At 42.2% G+C, this 24,268-nt stretch overlaps 1 protein-coding gene across 8 annotated transcripts in view; it reads left to right on the top strand.

Annotated features, from left to right (window-relative positions):
- osbpl8 (oxysterol binding protein-like 8) overlaps positions 1-24,268 on the top strand; it is an 81,032-nt gene that overhangs the window by 18,601 nt on the left and 38,163 nt on the right. For 5 of the 8 annotated variants that reach the window (XM_070991684.1, XM_070991687.1, XM_070991683.1 and 2 more), the window contains one exon: positions 23,815-23,851. The exons of 2 other annotated variants lie outside the window; for them this stretch is intronic. In XM_070991684.1, coding sequence (XP_070847785.1) covers positions 23,815-23,851 — 37 coding nt within the window. Of the gene's footprint in view, positions 1-7,568; positions 9,946-23,814; positions 23,852-24,268 lie in introns of those variants that run through there. One more of the 8 variants, XM_070991692.1, reaches the window with a different exon arrangement.

Below are 24,268 nucleotides of genomic sequence, written 5' to 3'. Positions count from 1 at the left end.
CACACAAATAAGGGTACAAAGGTACCTCAGTCATACAAACAGCACCAGAAACAACCACAGACATCTGTGAATTCATGCAGTGGTGTGAGAAGTCCTTCTGTGAGTCATTCCATTTATGTCAGTCCTGACATTCGACCTGATGAGAAGATTTGGGAAGAGATGGGATATACTGAGGTAGCTTCAATAGAATACATTTATTAACAAACATGATGATTTTTTTTAGCATATTACAGTGATGAATATGGCATTTATCGGCTGTAATTAAGCACGCAATGAGAAGTGGCGTCAAGTTTTTTTAACGTGGAATGAGCAGGATGAGACCACAGGACATCTCCACTGCCAAGCACAGACATGATGGTTGATTTCACAGTAGTTTTCCTTTCCTCAAGAGAAAAACATGCTTTGTTCTGATATAAGAACCACATTTTCATCTTCAGATTCATGCCAGTTGTTTCGCGTGAGGTTTAAAAGTGAGACTGCTGTCCAAACAAGGTCCTTGTTATTATAAGACTGAACAATTTCAATTTGAGCACCATTATGTATTTATGTATTTCGGCATTGAAACATTTTGTCCTATCTCAAGTCAGATCTCTGAAGAATGTTGAAGGTAGACCAATGTTACAACGGAGGTCAACCTGTGTTCAGTCAGACAAATGCATATGAAACCAGCTCTGAGCATCAAAACCATATCTGCACTTAATATCTCATACAGGAACATTTTCTGCTGAATCAGTGGCACCTTCAGTGAGCACTCACACGTTCACACACCCACACACAGAATACCACTTCCCTCCTCTCAGCTCCCAGGACTGTGACTCTGCCCTTTCATTTCACCTTAATCATAATCCTCAGTAGCCATTTTTGCAGCGAGCAGGAGGGCAATTATAATTGCAGAAAACTGAGGTGATAACGGAGCTGGCCATCTCTCCCACAGGCCTCCACACATGCAGCGACACACAATGGAATTGTAGGGGAGCAGAGCTAACAGCGTTTCCTACTTCAGGTCTTGCAAAGAGTGGGAGTGACTTTTAATAACACTCTGTCTGTTAGCAGTGCAAGCTAATTTGTCAGCCCGCCTCCTCCGGAGCCTATTTTAGCAGCTGCAAAATTAAACTGCTGATGCATAAATTGGTTTGAAAGCCATGCTGGTGCCTTTACTGTTTCTTTTGAAGGCCTTCTTTTGGACTGAATTGAATTTGATGAATGTGTACCTCTCTGCGATTTAGCAATAATCCTTCTTTGTGGCAGCTCTGGGGCAGCGTGCTATCCCTTGATCACACGTTATGAGCGACCGCAGTGCTTGGATGGTGTGAGACTTAGACTGTGGGACGTATTGTCTTGCTGGCATATCCTGCTGCTTGCTGAAAGGGCCCGTTGGCAGAGAGGATGGCTCCCAACACGAGATGAAAGGCTCTGGGAAGCACGCCAGGTGTCTGCCGCTTCTGCCCTTGCTCTGACATCCTCACAGTCAGGAGACGCTTCAGGACGGTTTGTGGCAGGCAGCCCCCCTCCTGTTTCAAACATCCACCACCATTCAGTCCGCTGTCATTTGCATTGTACATATTGTAATGAAAGAGATGGTGACCTGCTGTTCAGGATAGGCAGCACTGAAAAGGCACATAGACGGCCATTATGCACTTGAACAATGGGTTTGAGGTAGCTTAGAGGTAAGAGAAGAGGATCTGTTAACAGGACATCTCTTACTGAGGGCATTGGAGCGGCTGAAATGAATGGGAAAAACTTTAATCCTCGGTGGCTGCTGAATTTCCCTTTGGCAAGACACTTCACCCCCATTTGTCTTCCAGAGAAGCTTTACAGTTCCCAGTACAGTACAGGACGAGTTGTACTGGGAAGCTCCCAGTGTGAATGCAACGCAGGATATTGCTTGGAAAGGAGATAAGTGTAATTTGTAAATCATAAAAGTTTGTGTGAAGGTAGCCATCGTAGTCTCTCAGGAATGAGATAGTAACCATTCCCATCTGATGCAGCTAATAACAAGTGCCATCAACCAGTTTGTCTCACACATAATTAGGCCCGTGATACTCCCCAAAGGCTCATGATTGAATCTTCATATTCCAGAATTTTCTCCCACCAGCTCCTCTGTGAACGCTGATCAGTCGTCTACAGTAGTATAGTGGAACACATCTAGAGCAGCCTGACATTCTTGATATAAGAGGCTTCTTGCTTTAGCTTGCATCGTTTCTTCTTTACTGCACAGAGCTCTGCATTGACAGTCTTTCATAATAAAAATCGACAAATGGTGTCACCCCTTAATGGACTCTTTTCATGCGTGCCGGGATGCCCTCCTCTGCTCAGTGAATCATTAAAATGAAACTCTGAACCAATCAAAGGTTTGACCATATTGATGGAGTTAAGTGTATTCAAAGAGCATTTTCACTTAAAGGGCACTTTTTAGCCATGCTAGCTCTGTGGCTCTAGCAATGGCAGTGTCCATCTGTCAGGCCACCGCTTTAGTCCAGCCTGACATACCTCAACGACTATTGGATGGATTGCTATTCATCCCTCTTGCTGCTGAAGGGGATTCGCTGCCTGGTAGTCACCACTGGTAGATGGAGGGAGTGCTGGTTTGGGAGCATAAGCTGCCGTCTCAGTCAGAAACTCTAAAAGAATTTGCTACATTAATGAGCGAGTTATGGCAAGATCATACCAGTGATGGAAAGGAGATGTTTTGATAAATTAGTTTTGGATGTTTTGTTGTTTTACTACAGTGAATCAAATTAGAAAAAGTAGAAATCCCTTTTCACTTCATGTTAATGCTCATGTTTGATTTGCGCTATTCTTAGTACCGTGTACTTTGTTCGTGTTTCGCTGCTGTGTCATGGGAATTTCCCCTCAGGGATAAATAAAGTATCTATGTTGCTTTTGTGTTGTTTTTTTCACTGATCAACAGAAAAAAGGCTTTTTAACGTCAAAGTAAAAATAGATCTCTACAAAGTGATGCCTCCGCTTCACTTAACGCTTTCCCACATATCCTAGAATGCCTTTTGACAACATCAAGAGAATGGGCATGAACTGGGATGCTGAATACCCACATGATTATATTGAAACCGATCATTTAGCTATGGCTAGCTTTGATGTGGTGCTGACCACACGCGCCTTACTTAACACGCAACATGTCTTGTGGTTGCATTGCATTTAATCAGCGGAGGCTTCTGTTGTGGAGAAGCTGATGTCTCTTCCTCTCATATAATTGATTTGTCCTGCTGGTACAGAATAAGACAAAGCACTGTCATTTTGATTGTGACACCAAAACTTGGCATTTACCAACTAAAGGACTAATAACATCAGACATAGTAGTGTTTATTAGTCTTGTTTGTGCATTTAAACTATTTCTGACCTTGCAGTGCAGAGGTGCAGGCTCTTGTTTCTTGGACATGCAGCACCACTTCATGTGACACGAATAAGCTGTGGGGGGCTGCAAGAAGCCAGAGGTGAAAATTGGCTTCAGGCTGCTCTTAGGGAATGAGAAACTGAGGCCGCATCAGCTTCTGGACATCAGTGGTCAGTCTCAGGGTGCTGCCGACAGCCTGAGCCACTAAAGCAAATGGGTTAAAGTAAACAGCAAACACAAGCTTATCCTCCACGGCTTTAGCTTGTCCTCAGATGTGGAAAAATTGCAAATGAAAGTCTGGAAATATACAGTAACTTTCAAAGACTCGAGAAAGTGAAATTTAGACGATGTGGAGGGAAATTTAACATTCAGGATTTAACTGTGGAGTGCAGGAGAAACTGAGCGTCTCCTGCAAATGTTTGTTCACTCCGACAGAAAAATCAGTCCTCTAGCCCGGGTGGTGGGTGGGCTGTTGGTTTGAGAGCAGTCATCAAGACAGTATGGATTTATTAACGCTGGTGAATGAAAGGGCAGGGACATGTGGCATCGCATAGATTGGATATTTGGTAGAAAGAAATGGTGTGCGTGTTCTCCCTAAAGATGCAGCCATTACTAGAGGACACATAGGATCCTATAGGAACACATTTAGCTCTGTTTTTTTTTTTTTTTTTTTTTTCAGTGCACTCTGTCAGTGAACTGACACACACGCACACACACACACACACATCCCTCTTGGAGTATCCAGTTCCTCCTCCAGGAGTGTAATATATTGTGTGTCAGCTCTCTGGCTGCAATTCTGGAGTGTGTTTTCTGCTGTCTTCAATACTGAGAAGAGAGACAAGTGGCAGCAATCCTCGCAATCATGTCTGCCATCGCGTGTTATACATGTTCCTTTTTACAAATCTGTCCTGTAGCTACGTGCATGGCCACTGTATACAGTCCATACATTTGTACCCATTGTTAAATTAATTCAAGCAGTCATTTGTTTATCCTCTGTTTAGTACACAATATGCATAATGCCATCTACTGTAGGAGCTATAGAATAACAGTGTTTCTGTGATACTTCCCACTTAGCGATGCCTCTGAGCATGAATGAGATAGCTCACCATGGAATATGCCAGACAGTGAAATGGCAAGCAGTTTGTATCTTGGGACAATTACACTCATCAGTTGATTTCACACACACAGTTTTAGCTCACTTTGATACAAAAAACATTATCATGTGTAGAGATGAGCTAACTCAATCGATTCCCACTGGGCCCAGCTGTTCCTGTTTTGAGACGTGGGGAGTCTGTTCCAGAAATACTGACATGTAATTGGTTAGAAATAGCTTGTTAAGCACGCAATAAACAGTCCTAGCCCTCCGTAGAGCTTCTCTCCTGTCACCGCTGCCAGCTGAAGAGTCGCTTACATTGGACGGCAGTGGAGGAGGTCGCACCAGCGTCTGGTTCAAAAGAAGTTTAGCAGAATTCATTGGCATTCACCACCGGAGCTGAGAGTGTCGGAGCAGCCAATAGACATGAGTCGTGCTGCTCTGTCTCGTGCTGTCTGGCTTTGCTCTGCCCTCACTTTCCATCACCTTTCTTCATGTCCATCACAGTTTAGTGCTAAAGTCCAGAGACAGCACTTGGTTTGTAGAGTATACTGCCTGCCATGCTTTTATTCTATAAGGCTCTGTGTTCAGTGATTCAGCTCAAAAAAAGGTGCAGTGATGATGATCCCCTGATGTGTGTGAATAAATGAATGTCGGCTTTTTCCTCAGCACACTTTAAATTCCTCTTAAATGCTTTTGTGCTGCTGCCACGGCCACGGCCGTAAATGGGTGCTTTGTTATTCCTTATTCTTTGAGAAAACATTGTCAAAGTCACAGAGTAAATCACACTCAGCAGGAGTCCCTGGCCTGCAGCTGAGCTCTTTTGTCTAATTAAAATGGCCAGTGTTCCATTGCAAATGAGCTTTACATTTCTGAATGTGATGGATGCAGTTTGTTTGTCGGGTCGATTGTACTATTTTGAGTCTCATTGAGGGAAGGTTGGGGCAGGATCAGGCGATGGTTTCTGTTTTCACATGGTATAATCAGGGTTACTCAAGATCACCGACAGGTGATCTGATTGCCGGAGGGGGCAGCGGGCATAGGAGGGCGTGGGGACAGTTATGTCACAACATCACAACATGCCAATGAAATGCCAGCAGGGACTGCTTTCTTTATCAAAGAAAAGTCACACATTTTGTATTTGGTGATATTATAGGTTTTACCCGGATGCCAAGGGTGAGCCTAAAGATATTACACAGGCTATTTGCAAGCAATATGGCATTTATAAAAGAGTGTGAACATTAGATTTAAGATATTTTATTGTAAACATAAAAAAATCTGGTTAATAATAATGTCTCATCTAATGTGTAATGCATTTAGTTAAATTTGTCTTAATATTGGCAAAAAGGATCATTGATCATCATTGTCAATATACAATCCGATTGCCATAAGCCAGTGTTTCTCTATTCCGGGTTTGGGCCCCCCTGCCCTGCATGTTTTAGATGTTTCCCTCCTCAACCACACCTGATTCAAATGATCAGCTCGTCATCAAGTTCTGCAGTGGCCTGATAACGAGCCACTCATTTGAATCAGGTGTGTTGAAGCAGGAAACATCTAAAACATGCAGGGCAGGGGGGCCCGTGGACTGGAATTGAGAAACACTGCCATAAGCCAAGATTTGTCACCACAGTACAGTGTGAGGGACAGTCCCTTTTTGAAAAGATGCCAAGAATTTATCTCATCTAAGCCCATAGTGTGATTCTGGTCTTCTCTCTCAGGGGGCCAGATGTAGCCTGCGCCATAACAACTGTTCCTTTGTCGGCCTATTAAGGAAAAAAAATAGCCAATTTCCTCTAACAGGGCAAAGCATGTAGTTGTTTTTTCATGTGCAGGCTTGCCACTACACAACTGTGAAAGAGGGTTTCAGATGTGCAAGAAGTTGAAACATACTCTTCCAGTATTGACAAAGTATATTATATTATATATCCTGAACCTTTGGTGGCCTTTTAACACTAGTGAGCAGCACTTGGGTAACATGAAGTCCATGAAATTCTATATATTGACATGAAAAGTTTGCAGTCATAATGAGTCACAAAATGCACCAAAGCGCATGGAAACAGGAAAGAAGCAATCAACCTTATTTACCTGTAGATTTCCTGTTCAGTGATGGAATATAACTGACATTTTAGGTGCACTGGCTTTAGGTTTTACATCCAGATAAAAGTGGTTTAGATAGAGATACAATGAATGTAAATAAAACAAAAGTTTGTTTAAAATGAACATTTCAAAGTGCATATTTTAAAGCTGCTATGAGCAATGCTTCTATATTATATTTGGAATAAATGACTACGTGAAATGTGAAAGGTGTTTTTCTTGCTGACAAACGCACATCGAATTGGAAAAAACATAGTTTTGACTGTGAAAATGAATATTTGATAGTGGAAGAACAAGCAGAACTGCTGCGCTGGATGCACTTAAAGCACTGCATGGTGTACAGGAGTCACAATGTCAAACGTCCAGTAATTACCATTTTTCAAACTGTTTTTTACTGGGAAAATCTGTTGAAGTCCGACATATTTAAATGGTCAAGTGATAATAAGAGTCAGGTGTTATAATATAATATTATTATATATATATAACATTACAATATTCTGGCTCTACATGCGGTTTTCCCTCCGCTGCTTCTCTGGTGTCTGTCCTCTTTCTCGCTCTTCTCCCGATTTGACAAATTAAGGGTTTATTTTGATCAATGGTGGTGATTGTTAGAGGAGTGAAAGATGAAGAAGTAGTTTTGATGAGTCCTATTCTGTTTCTGCCTCATTAATTGAAGCGTGTTTTCCACTGATAAAATTACTGTTTCTGTGAATGGAGTCTGGTTGTTTTGGCGAGAGCGATATATTGGCTGTTTCTGGTTGAACAAAACAGATCTCTTTTAAAGGGTGTATCTCTGTAGAGATCCTTAATGTTGTCATACACTTAGAATAACAATTTGAGCTGTCATCGGCAAATGCAAACACTGTTAGTGGACGTGCACTGACAGTGTGCAAACGCCCAGAGGGATTACATTGCAGCCTTTTTCACAGCTGCCGGCGCTCTCGCTCAGTACTCTATACTGTAGTCTCTGTTTGTCGCTCACACGAAAACATGGAAAAATAAGGTCCATAATCTGATAATATTTGACCAGAATTTCTCCTGTTTCTCTGGGACATTGAAATCTTCCAGGGCACGTGGACTGCCACTAATTGGAAACTGCACACAGCGCCACTTTCATTGAAAATGAAATGAAGGTCAAGCTGAAACAAGTGAATAATTCAACAACTCTGTGTAGAACATTATATTCTGTGTTTATTTCGTACCGTGTAGGTGTGTAGACCTTTTAAAGGACATGCTTTTTTCAACTTCATTGTTAAGGTTCACTCTCACAACTGTCATCGACCTCACTGCTAGACCCAGCCTGCTTTCAGCTGAAATGCTCTTATCAGTATGGCACTATAGCTGCTCAGCACCAAATGACAGACAAAGTTAGCAACTAGCTGGTGAACATAATGGAGCATTGAGCAGCTAAAGACGGAGATCAAAGCAGAGTTAAAGCAGGTTGAACATTAATCAGGTGGCCAGAAACATGACACCAAATAAAAGCTAACATTGCTCTGTGTTTGCTGCATGTGCACTCAGACAGCTGTTTGCCATGACAACCTTATAAGATGTAAGATATCAAGAAGATATGTCAGTGTCATGTTCTGCTGTCCTCAAGCAGCCAAACGTGAAATAAGTCAGTGCTGCTGTAATGTTGCTTGCTCAAGAGCACTGTGACAGGTGCTGAGGACAGGAAACATAAAAAAAACAAACCAAAAAAAAAACAGCACATGGCTGTTGTCTTGGAGTTCGTATGCTGGACTGTTTTTTGGCCTAGTCACTTTATGGAGTCTCGTCTGGTAGTCTGGAATCCTCATGCTGACGACAAGACTCCAGCCAATGGTCTGACACATAAGCGTATTCCCAAAACTGTCAACTGTTCCTTGAAAGACTCTACCTGGCAACGGACACGTTCACATATCTATTAGCAAAACAGAAAATGTGTCAAAGCAGACGGTGGCTTTGAAGGGACTTGCCAGGGAGATTAGAAAACAAATTTGGTGACATGTTTTTTTTCACAGTACACTGTGCTGTCACCAACCCTGTTACCCGCTTCTATATCTGCTTCATATTTCGTGCAAGCTGGTGACACATTTGTTGGGAACCACAGTGAGCTGCAGTCACGTCGTACCATTTCTCAGGGCAGCGGCTGCTGACGCTATGCTTCACCATCAGCCATCCTTTTCATCCTAAATGCAGAGCACTCACAGAAATTTTCAAGTGTTTTGAAAAGTAAACACTGCAGACCTCAGTCTCACCTTGCCTGAGGAGACTAAATGTGTTTGCTGATGACATCGAGAGCATTTGACTGCGTCTTGTTTTGCAGATTATTTGTTCTCATGGAACGTGAAGCTCAAATCAAATTGAATCCAATGTGTTGCTGCTTCTACATATGACCTTTGGTCAATGCATCTGCTGTGATGACAAACATTTGTTGCATATGGTGTTTTATCTTTAAGTGGCGCCCGTCCTGTGGTGTGTGGGAAACAATAAAGCAGGCTAATGGAAACAGTAGCACAGAGAGTGCATTAAAGCTGGCGTTATTGGGCCCGCAATAAGGTCACAGGGCGGCTGCGTTGTGCATGCATGTCCTCTGGGGTGATTTTCCATGATGGCCTTGGAGATTGGCTTGGCCTCTTTGGTTTATGGTGTGCAGGAGGAGGAGGGCCTCAGTCAACAAGAGCAGGAGGAAGAGCCATGTGGTTACAGTAGCTGTGCACTCGGGGGCATCCACAGAGCTCTGACTACCACTGATAACTGCTTCAATACAACAGATTCAGCCCTTTATAGCTAGTCACAGCCTACTTCCTTGTTTTGTGGTTGGGTGGTGTTTAGCTGTTTTGTGTGTCAGGTGATGTCTGTCTGAAAAACATGTTTAAAAGAGTTGTATTGTACTGAAGATGCCTGATGGGGGTTTAAGGAGAGAAAAGTAGATGAAGGAAAGGAAGGAAAGAGATGGATGGATGGATGGATGGATGGATGGATGGATGGATGGATGGATGGATGGATGGATGGATGGGTGGATGGGTAGGTACACAGCAAGAGGGAAAATCATGAGTGCTTTCAGGCTAAGATAAAAGCTGAGGAAGAGGGAATGAATTCCAGTGATGTGACAAATTTACAGAGTAGGACAACAAGGAAATTCACAAAAATAGGAAGAAGAAGAAAGAGAACAGGAAAGAGGAAAAGCACTTGAGAGAGAGAGAGAGAGAGAGAGAGAGAGAGAGAGAGAGAGAGAGAGAGAGAGAGAGAGAGAGGCTTGAATTCTCTCACATGCTCGGTCACCCTGCCTTGTCTCCTCCCTTCAGTGTTTGGTGTGTGTGGGAGAGACGGGGCTGAGCTCAGTGACTTGTCGTACCAGGTTTAGTCTGACCAGGAAGCGGTTGCGGCGACGGGATCGCCTCCCTCGACTTACTGAGACACGGTACGCATTTCCTCTCTTTCTGCTAGCGAGCCTTAACACTGTCAAGTGTCAAAACAGGAAGCAGGAGTGGGCAGGTTAGACTGAGCTCATGCTGTCGGACAGTCGCATTTGAAGCACATTCTGTTAATAATCTGTTGTCATGTGGTGTTGCCATAAAAGTGTGTTCTTTCAGATTTGTCTTTGTTATAAGGTTTCACACTTGGACACAGTCGACTGTGTTGTTTCCACTCCAGCTTGTTGTTTGCTCAGTATGTTGTCACTGAATGAAAGCCAAGGCTCACTGCCACGCTTTGCTAAGGGGCTGCATTTACAGCTAACGCAAATCATGCTGCTTCTATTAGATGGTGGATGCATGTATCTGACCCCAGTGGGCTGCTGCTGGCTGAGAGCCAAAGCATCCATCTAATGAGGGGTGGGGGTAGGGGGGTCAGTGTCTGGTTGCTTGCAGTATCATTGAGTACATTATAGAAACATGATAGCTCCATAATGCAACGCTCTCAAGTCCAATTAAAAACCAAATACATGCAAGTACAGTTTTAAAAGAGTCACGTAAACCGAGAGCAACAATGCCGATCAAGATTCTTAATTTGTTACCTAAACGTCTGACCGTGTGTGTGGCTCATCTGAACGAGGATAAATGAACCAATCATCTTTTGTTGGGATGCAGTTACGTAACAGCAGTTTTCTGGGAATTGTTGTGTTGTTGTTTTTCATGTTTTTCCTCACAAAAGAGGCAGAAATCTTGGCTGCAGCGCAGGGGTGCAGGCAGCTGGGCTGGATTGAGCGTAATCAGATTGATCGAGGCCTGTGTTCATTCATTCTGCTTCAGGGTGTAACGGTACACAAAATTCACGGATCGGTATGTACCCCAGTTTCAGGGTCACGGCTCAGGATGTTTTTGCTTGATGAAATTTACTTGTCTTCTAGTGTTAATTGTGAGATGAGAAAGGAGTGTTGTTATGTTATGTGCTCAACGGACCTCACCTGCCGTGTTGGCAGCATGTTTGGCGACACAAGAGACCGAACTGCAACTCGAGGCGAGATGTTCGTTTCTCGGTTTCAGTCTCTGTTTTCAAAACCATTACACCCCTAATTCTGAACAGCTGCTGGAGTCTGGGGTTTAGCTTGATGCTGCTTCCTACAACATTTATGAACAGCCAAAACACTTCTGTGGAATCATTAGTTACATCATTAGTTACAGCCTTGTGATCAGATTTAATTGCCTTTTTTTTTTCCATTTCATTATTTAATCCGATATTGTCTTCATGTTGGCTGTCGAATGGTGGAAGAAGTTTTCAGATGCTTTGTAAAAATACTCTATTACAAGTAGAAGTTTCAGGGTTTTTATGTTATTTACAACCAAGGTAACAGCCTGCAGCGATTGTATTGTGTCTTTAGCATTTCATCTGTTATCTAGGAGCTCTTACAAGGAAAGAGCTCTGAGCTCTCCAGCTCAAACCTGAATAAAAGAACAAGCACAGATGTTGTTCGGAGTCTGCATGCAACACCTTAAACTCTTAAACGACATACTGTATTTCCAGTGTTAACCTCAGCTGGACGCTTCAGCTGTCAAAATCCCCTAACAAGAAAGAAATCCAGATGCGATCAGTCAGCGGTTCCATTTCCTCATTGTTCAGCCAATCCTCGATGGTGAAGTGAGGTTTAAATTTCAGATGGCTAATGGCCAAGCTCACAGCTCTGCCATGCTGAGACTGGGCCGAACTGCATACTACACTGCCTTTGATCAATGGGTTGAGCATTATACTAGTATTCTAAAGACCAGCTTATTCCCCTTGTTAAAAGTGTATTCACTGCACCGTTGTAAGGTGCTTTGAATGACAATAATCACAAATTGCAATTCACTTCATTATTCTGTAGTTAAGCACTGTATTTAACCTCCTTCACAAACACTTTCTTCAATATTGCGACCACACTTCCTCTTAAGAACATTTATCCTGTCGCCTCCATGCTGTCCCTGAGCCCCGAGCCCCCCTGCAGTGATGAAACTGAGACTCCACTCTATGTGAGGCCCACGGACCCACCCAGCTACCCCCCACCTCCCCTGTTCTGAAGGCCGGCGTGCTGAAATGCTGCAGTCTGATGAAACGCTACCTGCAGCCTGTGTGAGGTCGACCGTCACCCCCCTTCACGCCTCTCCGCTCCTTCCTCATTAAAGATGAAGCACGGGCGAGACACAGTTGTAGAAATTACCGATCTGAAAAGCAACAGGTGTGCTTTTTTTTAATCTGCTCGCTTCCCGGTCACCTCTGAGGTGACACCATTATGTTTTAAGTTAGCAGGGGAGAGGGAGGATGTAAAGCAGCACCCCACTGGGATTGCCCCTGTTTGCTCGAGTGTCAGAATATGCCCTGCTGCTGAGAATGATCTCTTTGTGGATTTCCTGTCAGGCCATACAAGGATTCTGATTTCCTCCTCCACCTCTATCTGGAGCACAGGTTAAATACCTGACATCTAATTATAGCTCAGCGCCTCCCCGCACATTTTATATATTAAAAAAAAAAAAAAAAAAAAAAAAAAAATATATATATATATATATATATATATATATATATATATATATATATATATATATATATATATACACACACAGCTACATTAGCTGTAAAGTGTGTTAATTCTAAAAAGGATGGACTGGTACACACTGTTCTCAGTGGAGATTATTTTTCAATACAAACAAGAAAAAGATGCTTAAATTAAGTGAGCTTTCATGACCTCCAAGTCAGTGAAAGACTGTAATGAAAAGTATTGAAAACTACTTTGACACCTAAACTCACGGTATCTGCATATATCAGTATGAATCTGCATATATCAGATCTGTACAGTATGATGCTTCCCTGCTCCATAGAATTCATAGTGGTGTCTTATGTAAATTAATAGAAGGCTGTAACTCTTGCATGTAACTACTGAAGTACAGATGTTCACACACCATCATTCTTCTTCCAATTTTGCATATTTGAGTTATATTGCAGCATACCAGAGGATGTCAAACTGTGAGGCACACTTCCCTGGGGGCAGTGTGGCGTAGCGACAGGTGGGAGGCATGGAGGCAATGGTAGAGCGCAAGGTGAACTGGAACAAAAGTCAAAAGACTCCTCTGAGTCTGACTTTTTTCATACCTCTGTCACATCTGAACACACAGACATGATACACATATTTTTAGATTCAGTGTAACTTACACTTCCTGCGTATATCATTGTCTCTTTCAGTCATTAATAAATGTCCATGAATCTACTTCAGCTCCTGAAGTCCAGAACTCAACTAAGAATCATCAGGTTTTTAAATGCTCTTAAATATCAAAGTAAACCATTGATAGTTGTCTGTACATCCATGGGTACACTGAAGACAGAGACTACTAATGGCTAATTTAGCATATTTTTAATGGTGCCAAGTTGTCAAAATGTAAACAAATATAGGCTAAAAAACAGGCTCAAAGCCCCACATTATAAGAACTGTAGCTCCAAGACTTAGAGCATGAGTATCCCTTAAATCAGGCATGTCCAACATCCGGCCCAGGGGCCAATTGCGGCCCGTGGTCAAATTTCATATAGCCCGCAGCCTCTGTCATAAAATGGATCACTTGTGGCCCACCACGCTGTCAACCAGATTATGTAAATTACACACATACACAATGCAATTTTTTGTCACAAACGCAGCCAAATACCACACATTTCCCAGCGCTGCATGAAATGATGGACACAGTGTAAATCCACAGCACAAACGAGGAGGTATGCAGCACACATCGCATCTCTGGCTGAGGAGTTTAAACAACGCTTTCGGGATTTCGCCGCTGTTGAAAAGGAGATCATGCTTTTCTCCTCTCCCTTCTACGTTGACCCCAACGATACTCCGAATCAGCGGCAGCTGGAGCTCATTGAGCTGCAGTGTGACAGCGAGTGGCGCAGTCGACACCAACAGCTCGCTCTCTTGAACTTTTACCGCCTTTTACGATAACTGTTAGTGTTATGTTCCTGTTCATATGTTTTGACTTAAAAGTTGACAGACAACATTAATTACCAATAATATATAATATTTAACATGAACCTGAGATATATTTCAGCTTCGTGTTTTTTTCTCCTCAGACAGATTTTACTTCATGTTGTATGGCCTTCAGATATGCAAAGCAGAGTGATTTTGGTGAGACCTGTTTATGCCAATTGCAGCAAAATTTTCACAAAATGATTAATTTTCATTTAGTTTTAATGGTTCAGAGAATGTCCAGTGGAATGGTTGGCCCTCACGCATTTTCACCTCATCAAATCTGGCCCCCTTTGAAAAAAGTGTGGAGACCCCTGCCCTAAATAGAAGAAAAATAATAAAAATAGGTGTGACAAAATCCATCAATGTTAACTTTTTTCAAGTTGACAAAGATGAGGCTCAGAATGCCCGTTTCATGTTGTTCTTATGTTCCTGGAACACTGACAGTCTCATTTACTCATATGCAGATGTTATTGTCGGGGCACAGTTGTCTTGATTTTGCCTGTGTGTATTTTCTCTGTATTTTATGAATTGCTTCATACCTAACTGTGTGTACGTAACACAAGTGCCTTTGTGTTCATGTGAGTTTTTATTGCACAGCTTCTGAATGGAGCAGCACCATTAGCCTGCTTCCCACAGGAGTATTTTTGGGCTCACTGTCTGGCAGCACACTGGTCAGGCTCCTCAGTGATCACACCTGTTCCGGAGCACAGTGGTAAAAAGCTCCCTGGACTTAACCAGATTTGGATTGCGCGAGTGGGCTCGTGCCATTGTATCCCAGCAGTCATTGCACATCCATCGACTTCTGCCCACACCTTTTGTGTCAGTTCACTGGGAATCTAAAACCCAAAGCCGCCCTAACAGGAACGAGTGGCAGTACTTTTTTGAGAGTTTTATATTTGTCACTGGTCATGCTTAAAGATATAAGTCAGGCCTGCTCAGCATCACTTTGATTTTAACTCGGTAATCCTCACCTGCTCTGCATCTGAATGTTTGCTTATTATCTGCGACACAGACCCTTGAATACATGAAACACCTGAAGGCTTATAGGCTGCTCAGTCTGACAGATTGTAAGATTGTAGCCCCTTCCTGTCTCTCACATCCTCACACTGAACAGTGTTTAGTACCTTGGCTCAGGTTTTACTTTGGACAGTATCTTGGCCACCAGAGTCGCCTCTGGCCACACTCTCAGACGTTTTATTTACGGAGCGTGTTACAGCTTCACTCCAGTTGTAAATTATCCATTATATGGGCTGCTCCCAATATCAGCAGCTCATGGAGTCGCTCCCCGCCTGCCAGAACTCAGGCTTTAGCCGTGGACCCACCTCGTGCTGACAGATGTGTCAATTCTTTGATGGATAAAGCTACTCTGACACTCCCGGATTGAGTGTTTTCACACTCAGCCAGGGCTGCAGAGGGGGATGGTCGGGGAGTTGGTGAAATGCAGTACCCTGGCAGTCTGACAAACACTGTAGAAATGGCTTCTGAATTTGCCGTTGCACAGATGAGATGTCCAGAATCCTCAGTTTTACAATGAGCTTTTGTTTCATTTAGCAAATAAACACATCTAAACCTGAGCTTAAGTAGAATAATCTGTTTAGTCTTTCAGTATGGAGTGTTTTATATCCACTTGTGGATTTACATGTTTGTGCTTGATGTGGCATTGTTGGAGAGAGTGTTGAACCACATTAAGTCATTTGTCTGCCACTCAAAAAAGTCTAAATAAGCTAGATTGATCACCTTCACACTGATAATGCTTAGATTCTTAAATGCATTTGAACAGAAACTAACGTGTCATGTTGAGTCAGATCATGCAGTAGTTGGAGAAGAAATACAGTGTTTGTGTAGACGTCAGAAGATTAGCACTTAGCTTTCAGTTAATTTGTTATCATCTTAACTGGAGTTACTTTTATTATTCTTGCACCTTTCCAAAACCCTAATGCCTCCTTACTGCTGCCCTGTAACCAGCTGAAGCTGCTATCTGCCTTATTATGACATCAGCAGTTTACAGTTAGCTCTTCGCTTCATGCAGGAAATAAGGCTGGCTCAGATTCACATCATGTCATGATTCAGACGATGGTTCTACCTAGGGCTGGGCGATATGGCTAAAAACTCTATTGCGATAGATACAAGTGTTTTTTATTGGTCGATATCGATAATTATTGATATTTTTTATGACCCATTTAAAATAAGGACCGGGAGAAAAATACATTCAATTTAAACATTTTTATTTTAAATTGAACCTTCCTCTGATTATAATCCCATCAGCTATCAAGGCAGAAAGGAAATGTCAACACCACCATGGAAAACACTCAAATAATAAATGTAAAAAAAGTGTAAAAATGTAAACAAAGAGAAACCTGAGAACTTTTTTTCTGCAGGTTTAGTGCAGAAAGTTCACAGGCTGATTCACCTTCTGGTGAATAAAATGTTTTCAGATATGTGCAGTGTTTTGGAAACAGCAGAAACTGAGGAAGACTTGACATTTGTAACATACAAACAAACAAACAAACAAACAAACAAACATGATAGAACAGGATAGTACAGTAAGATTGACTGAACTATAAAACCAGCCTACACATATGAACAACTTTAGTCACTCTTCTTACACTAAACATACATGAACTATTTAATTATATTTTTATTGCAAGTGTGTTAAAAAAATAATAAAAAAATAAAAAAACACATGTAAGAGATGTTTATAACCTGGCTTCTCCTCAGTGCTCAGTGAAGCATGTCTTTAGCTATATGATATGCCGCTGCCTCCGTTATGTCTTCGTGCCTTTTAGATGATTTGTCTTCAGGCACTGAAGCAGATACCTCTGCATGGTGGTCAGCTGCTTGTGCGGTGGTGCTGCGGTTGGCGGACGTTGGCGAATACGGCTGCGCTCCAAAGAGTGAGCGTGGCTAAGGTGGTTAAATAAGTTTGTGGTGTTACCGGTCTTGGTGGGGACGACAGTCTTGCATAAGTTACAGACCACATTGGTCTGACTATGGTCCGACTTATAAAATCCAAAACAATGCCATACCGGCGAGCTGATTGACTGTTTTATCGACAATTGCATCGCGAGACATATTGCTATCGTTTTATTGACCAGCCCTAGTTCTACCTCTTAGTGAACTAGTCCTTTCAGGACAGTTAATCACCACTTACAGGATCAGGATGTGAGGCAAACTCTCTTGATCAGGACATCAGGAAGATAGCTTGTATCAGGTTGCTTAATTAAGGTGAGCACAGAGTAGGCGCACGTGATGAAATAAGATACCGTCATGTGCTGTGGATTTCCTGGAAACAACAAAATGGTTGTTTTAAGGTCACTTGCAGGGGCCTGTACACATTCCAGGTATTTTTAGATTGAATTTTAGAATATGAACAAACTTTTTCAAGCTCTTGGAAACAGTTGAAACACTGCACATTGATTTTCCTCTGTTCTAATATAGAAACATTGCAACAGATAAACCCCAGTCATTAGCTTCAGAAACAACAGAGCTCTTAGCTGGGCTGTTTAAACACTGCTGATTAATCCAGTGTCACAACAGCTGTTGTGTGAAACTTCATTATAGTGTGTGGTAGGCGGGAGACTTTCCTAATAACCTTAAATGGCTGTTCATTCACTCCCAGGGCACGACCTCAGTAACAACACAAAGGCAAATCTCAGTTTTACATTAACATGCTGAGAAGTTCATCAACATTGTTGTCCAGTGGTTGAACTTTGAGGGGCTCAGAGGCATTTCTGTGACACTGTAATAGGTCGTTCATTGATGTGTGGATGGGAATTGGGTCACTGCAACAAAGAGGGGGAGAAAGAATATTGAAGAGATCTTCACATATCACATTAGCTACAATGACTGGAGACAAATGCACTCTTTTATTTAAAGCAGCTCTTATATTTTCATATCAAGAATGGAGCAAATGACAAACCCACTGTTAAGGAGCATTTTAGTGTCTTTCAGCTCATTGTTTTGGTTTTCCAGCCTGAAACTTTGCAGTTTTGGTTCACTCTCAGCATCTCAGCAGCTCAGATAAACCCACTTTACAGTAGGTGTCTCACACTGAAGAGCAGATAGATGAAGCTAGCCTTTAGCTGGTGAACATAGTGGAGAATTTACCTTGTCATATATTTTTCTCAGGAGTTTCCAGAGAACGAAGCATTCAAACTCAAATGAATACTAATTTTGCTTCTTTTCTGCTCGAAGTGTAGCTAAACCACTGTTTGCTAATGCGTCAGCTGTATTAACTTTATAAGGAGACAGTTTGTCAAAATGTGTTTACTGCAGGTTCGCAGCTAATTTAGGTAGATTTAAGTCAAAGCTGCACAAACAGTAGCGTTTATGTAAAGAATCAAATCACATTGAAGTTATTTCTGGTATTTAAGCTCAAGTTCAAGTTCTGCAGTTTTAAAAGATACATGTAGGTGGAAGACGCATCCACACAAGGAACAAGGGATAGCTCACTGATTTGAGTAAGAACAGGATGTGAATCATTGATCTTAACCCAGCTGAACAGGGGGAGGGAGACTTTGGAGCAACTGAATGTGACAGTTCTCATCAAAACATCAAATAAGGGAACGTCTTTTGAAGGAATGTTGAGGAGCGGTCCGGGAGCAATCAGTGAATCTATGACGAGGATCAATGAAACTGCTCTGGAGGGTCATGGTGCTACAACTTACTTTGACACCATGTTGGTTTTTCTTTTCATTTGTAACGCATCTGTATTGGCAGCAGCAGTACAGCACACTGAGAGGGAAGTTATGAAAGCATGATTCACATTTTCCTACGTAAACAAAACTGAATAAAATGCTAATGTTTGGAACCACATCGTCACTGGATTTCTAAGAATATACTGCCTCAGTGTCAGCTGAATAAATGGCTGCCAGTGATGACTCAGCTGTTCAGCAGCCATCTCGCACTTAAAAAGATGTTGGTCTCCTTCTCTTTGACTCTCTTGTACAAAGACGGGGTTGGAAGATTTTTTTAAATCAATATTTTTCAGATACTTGGAGGTCGAATGCACAGGATGGCCCATTCTGTATAAGACCAGCATTTAGCTTTTGCCTTCATCAAAATGTGTGTTGATTCTAAGCTGAGTAAATGGCAAAAGGTGCCCTTCAGATATAGAAAAAAAGGGGAGGGGGGCTGCTGTTGTTACCTCTTCTTTCCCTGCTACTAAAAAGAAACTGGGTCAGGAATCTGCTGCGAGTGATGTTTAAACATTATGTAATATGTCATGGCATTTTATCCTGTGCAAGCACTCTTCATCTTTTCAGGGGCAGAGAACGTGCTGTGCTTAACGCTTGGAAGCTTTGAAGGAGATGAGGGTCATTTCTGTTAGTGTGCTTAAGTATCTGAATGAAACTGCATATAAACACACACACACACACACACACACACACACACTATATATATATATATATAGCTATGGATGTTTGATAAAACATACTTCATTCAAACTTCACAGGAACAAAATCAAAGTCACCACTTTTTGGATCATTTTTCACTCTTCCATCAATCGCCATGAACTCTGGTTTGGTTGAAATAACCTCTTAATTCACTGAATCAGGCGAGGGCAGACATCAGAGAAGCAGCGGAATGAAAACAGCGTGTAGAGCCAGAATGTTTTCACATCTAACACAGGAATTACTTTCACTCGACGTTAAGCCTGTAGGGATATGTCCGACCTCGACAGGTTTTCCAGGTAAAAAACGTTTATTACCATGTAGCAGAAACCCTGCTTCCAGTGACAGGTAGTTGTGATGCAGCTTTGTTTGTGTGTCGGTGGTCAGAGCTAGCTTGTCTGCCCTGACTCACTCGACTTTTAGCTCATCTTTGTTCTCCTTGAGGTGTTTTTCAGTGTGTTTAGTCACAGTAGCAGTAGATGACATAACATACTCAGCCTCAAGTACTGAGCTAGCTCTTTGAATCCCTCGCCCTCTGCCACACTGATTGAGAGCATATGGCTCTCAATCATACGGCACACCAACTGGAGCACTTCCTCCACTGTCCTTGTCATCACTGCAGGATGTTGTGTCGTCCCCCCCAAACTCAGACAACAAAATGTCACCCTGTCTTAAAATACAGCTTTTTCTGTTTTCTGCCTGAGAGACAACTAAACAGCCACACTACACCTTGAGACGATGATAGTACTTTTTTTTCCTCACCTTGTTAATCCTGGGTAGGTTGCATGCAATGATACACACTGATACACACACTTAAAGCTGCTCAGACTAAACCTGAACAGTGCTGTGACACTGATAATGCACTAAATGCAAGTTTATATGAATGCATGAATTTGCAGTCATTATTGAAATACTGGCCTTAAATGACACATCTATTCTGCTGTGTCATTCATGGATGACCAGATTATGTTTGGATCTGAATGTGTGAGCACTCATTGTGGGTCTATTTGCTCTGAGTCATATCCTCTGACTTCGCCTTAGTCAAACACGTCAGGCAGAGGGTTGGTCACTGTCCTGTGCTGCAGCAGTACCTGCCACGTCCAGCCTTGTTTTCTGCATTTTCAGCTGTTGACATTACTGCTGAGTATGACGGTGATACGTGCATGTCCTGGTGTCATTGATTGTTCATCTTTGGTTTATCTGAGATCTGCTGTTTGGTTTACGCTTCAATGAAAACTGACTGACTCTACCTGCAGGTACTAAAAGTCCAACGGCTGTCTAAAAAAAGAACATGGTCGTATTGGGCCTCTCACAAAGGCAGATGTAGATAGATTTTGTTAAAAGGAACAATATGATTGCCAGCTGTCATCTTTCCCAGTGTCTGTGATCAGACCTGCTGTGTGTGTATGTGTGTGTGTGCGTGCGCTGCTTCACAAGTCACACAGCGCAGCTTTGAAAGAGCTTTTTAAAATGACTGTGGATATTGAGGTTAGTGGTGATATTATTGTCACATTTTAATGGAAAATCTGTGAATAAAATGTTGCTATAACATATTAGATTCAATGAAAAATGTCCTGGCACTGTCTCATTTTCCGTTCAACACTAAATCATCCTCGAAATTTAAGTTCAGGGGTGCATTTTCCTGCAGTTTAATAAAGTGTACAGGATGGTTTAATTCTGCAGTGTAAAACATTGCAAGCTAGTTCAGCTTAAAGGAACATGCAGGAAGGTAGGAGCAGTGTATGCTGGGACATCACATGTTTTTCTTCAGGAAACTTAACATGAAGCATTTAGAGAGCTCTCAGTGGTGCATTAATTCCAATCATCATTTCAGGTCACTGGACCTCAAGAGAGTCTTCCGAAACATGTCTGCATTGCATCTGCACCTTGCACTGTACAATGCCTCTTTGTTGGAAATGATTAAAAAGATTTTTGAAAAGACAGAAACATGAAAGAAAGTGCACTAAAGTTTTACAAAGCATCAATTAAACTGTAGTGTTGAATGAGTCGAACTTAAGGCGGAAAGGACCCCTTTGATTGCTCTGTCACCCCCACCCCTGCACTCAAGTCAGCCACCAGCCTCTACAGCTTGATTGTCAATATACAGCCATAAAAGCTTTTCAAATGCTAATACAGGCCCGCCACATGCAGTGATCCAACTGTGCCTCTCATTACACCGCACCAATAAAACTCTTCTCAGGCCGCCTGTCACAGTTCATATTTTGTGCTGGTGACACTTGAGATTATTCATAGCCCTTCACTTTGTCTCTCTGTCAGTCTCTTCCCCACGCACTCATCTGCATCATTAATCAACACTAATCATCAGGTGAGGCTTCTATAAAGAGCATCCACGCTGCGTTCACACGTCAGTCTATCCGTCAGGGAGGCTGCCGACAGCTGCCATGAGTTTGCCAAACAGCACCTCTTGTTTTGGGATCAGATTTAGGCTGGAATAATTGATGGTGGCATTATTGTACACACTGGGGACAAAAAAAAAAGATAGTCGGTTTGAACCCTTGAACTATTTTGGAAGAACTATCGAGGAATCCAACCAGAATTCCAGACATGAGCTCCTCTAACCTCCATTCCCCCGGTGACTGGAGGTCAGTGTTTTGTAATCCAGAGGAAGAGGTTTAAGTGTTAACTGTGCTTTCCCACTACAAGAATATGAGCTGAGCCAAGACTGAATTAGAAAACTACAGTGTTGATGCCTCTCCACAAAGCCTTGTTAATTGACCTCTGATGCTCAGTGACAGTTTCCTAATCCGTTCGTCTTATTGTTGTAAGCAGTTCTTAGTGTCGTCTATCCTCTCAGACAGTGGCTCCAAGGATTCTAACCAATCAGAACATAGCAATTTGATTTCCCCTTCCTGATTAACTGAGCAATATCCAATCAGTGGCATTGTTTTCTTTATATTTCTCCTTACGTAGCTGCCTGTGGTAGTGTTTCGTCTGACTGGAGATCAGTGCAATCCGGCGTTGTTCCAGGTATGACTGTGACGTCGGTTCACTCCGGCAGCAGCACGGATTGCCTTCATGACTTAATTAGGATCTTATTAAATGAGCAGTTCCACGTAAACCTTTGTGAGAGCCACGTCCTCCTGAGGATGGAGGGATTAGGAAAATCCTGTGATGTGTTGACATTTTGTGTGATTGTGAGTGTGGTGATCGTGTAGCCATGTTGAGCAAATGTGATTGGATTCTTTTTTGGCCAGCTGTGAAGTGCCCCCGCCCTCTGCTGTGCACAGGATCAGACTTGTGTGTGGGCCAGAGCTCAACATCTGACCAATAAGAGCTCCTATTGGTGCTCTTAGGGTTGGATTTATTACAGTTTTGGTTGGCACTAACAGATAGAAACTGTACATGGAAATTATTTCTATTAACACTTCCAATAATGGACTTTCTGTGGAACAAAACTGATATTTTAAAGCAGGCAAATTAATTGTGAGATGGAATATGATAGGCACACACAATATTAAAAAAAAGTATCTAATATCATTATGTGTGTGTGTGTGTGTGTGTGTGTGTGTGTGTGTGTGTGTGTGTGTGTGTGTGTGTGTGTGTGTGTGTGTGTGTAGTGATCCCTCCATTTCATATTTTAAATAAGTCAAATTCTTTGGTTTACTCCCAAATACCTGTATAAACTAATGACAACATTGGTGAATGTTAGCATGCTAACAAGCTAAAATTCCACCTGGTACTGTGAACATCAGTGTATTAGCGTTGTCATTGTGGGAATGTTCCAGTGCATGGCTGTAGATTGAAGTCTTTGTTTTTGGAAATTTTATAGACTAAATGATTTGTTGAAAAAGTAATCAGCAGGTTATTCAATTGTGAAAAAAGTATTTTGTTGCAAAAAATGTCTGTATTTCAATCTGCTGATACAGTCAGATTCCATCTCATAATGAGAGACAGGGCTACAGCACAGACATGTCAGTGCTGCTGTAGTTATTGTGGATGGATGAGATATAAGTATTTACTCTTGTAAATTAGTACAAATGTGTGTGTAGAGTGGTAATGTCCTTTCTGTCCTCATGCATTGTCCATTATCCTCCAGCTTATCTCTGCCATTGCTCCGACCTGTTGCAAGTTTTGTGTCAACTTATGTCCTCCGTTAACATTTTGGTTAAACTAATGTGTGTTTTTTTTCTTTTGTTTTCTGTCTCTTGTCTCCTCTTTTTTTTATTGTTTGTCGTCCTGTGTGGCTGCGGCTTCTTCTACTGCTGCTGCTGCTGCTGTTGCCGATGCTGCCCGCTATCGCGCATCCTGCTGCACGCAAACCTACCACTGCCAACATCTGGTCAACAACACATGGTGGACGCCCCTCTTCCCTTCCCCTCCTTTAATCTTTATCCAAAATCTCTGACACACTTTTTTCAATCCCTCTCGCTCTCTGTTCCTTGTTCTCTTTTTATCACTTCTTTTTTTTCTGTCTCTTGGACTTTTCTTTTTCTGCCTCCACCCTTTCCACTGCTAGCACCATGCAGAGTTGAGAGAGCACCATGCCACCTCCGGTAAGCCAGCGACCTTTCAGAAGAAGGGCTAGGGACAGTGCACACAGACATGGGATGGGCCAGGGCTGGTATTTCGGGGTAGATAAACATAAGGGAGTGTGTGTGTGTTTTTCAAGTAGGCCAAAAAGCTAATAGTAATGGACCCATGTTGCACAATTTTCTCAGACAAATGTGCCTATAAAATTGGATTTTTTTTTCTGTTTTCTTGTGTACTTTAACTGTTCTTAGACTCCTAATAGTTTGATTGCTCTGCCATTGTTTATTAGCAATGGTCTACTCTTATTAATAAACCATTAACTGCAGTTTGTCATGGGGCAGAATTTGCATAATGTCTCTTGACATTAATTTTGCTGCAGGCTTTCTTTGTATTTGCAGGTATTGCAAACTGTATAGGTCTGTAGCACCGTTGCCTCCTTA

This window comes from Chaetodon trifascialis, chromosome 22, assembly GCF_039877785.1.
Source record: "Chaetodon trifascialis isolate fChaTrf1 chromosome 22, fChaTrf1.hap1, whole genome shotgun sequence".
Taxonomy (NCBI): Eukaryota; Metazoa; Chordata; class Actinopteri; order Chaetodontiformes; family Chaetodontidae; genus Chaetodon; species Chaetodon trifascialis.
The sequence above is the reverse complement of the archived record's forward strand: the minus strand, read 5'-3'. Positions and strand labels throughout refer to the sequence as shown.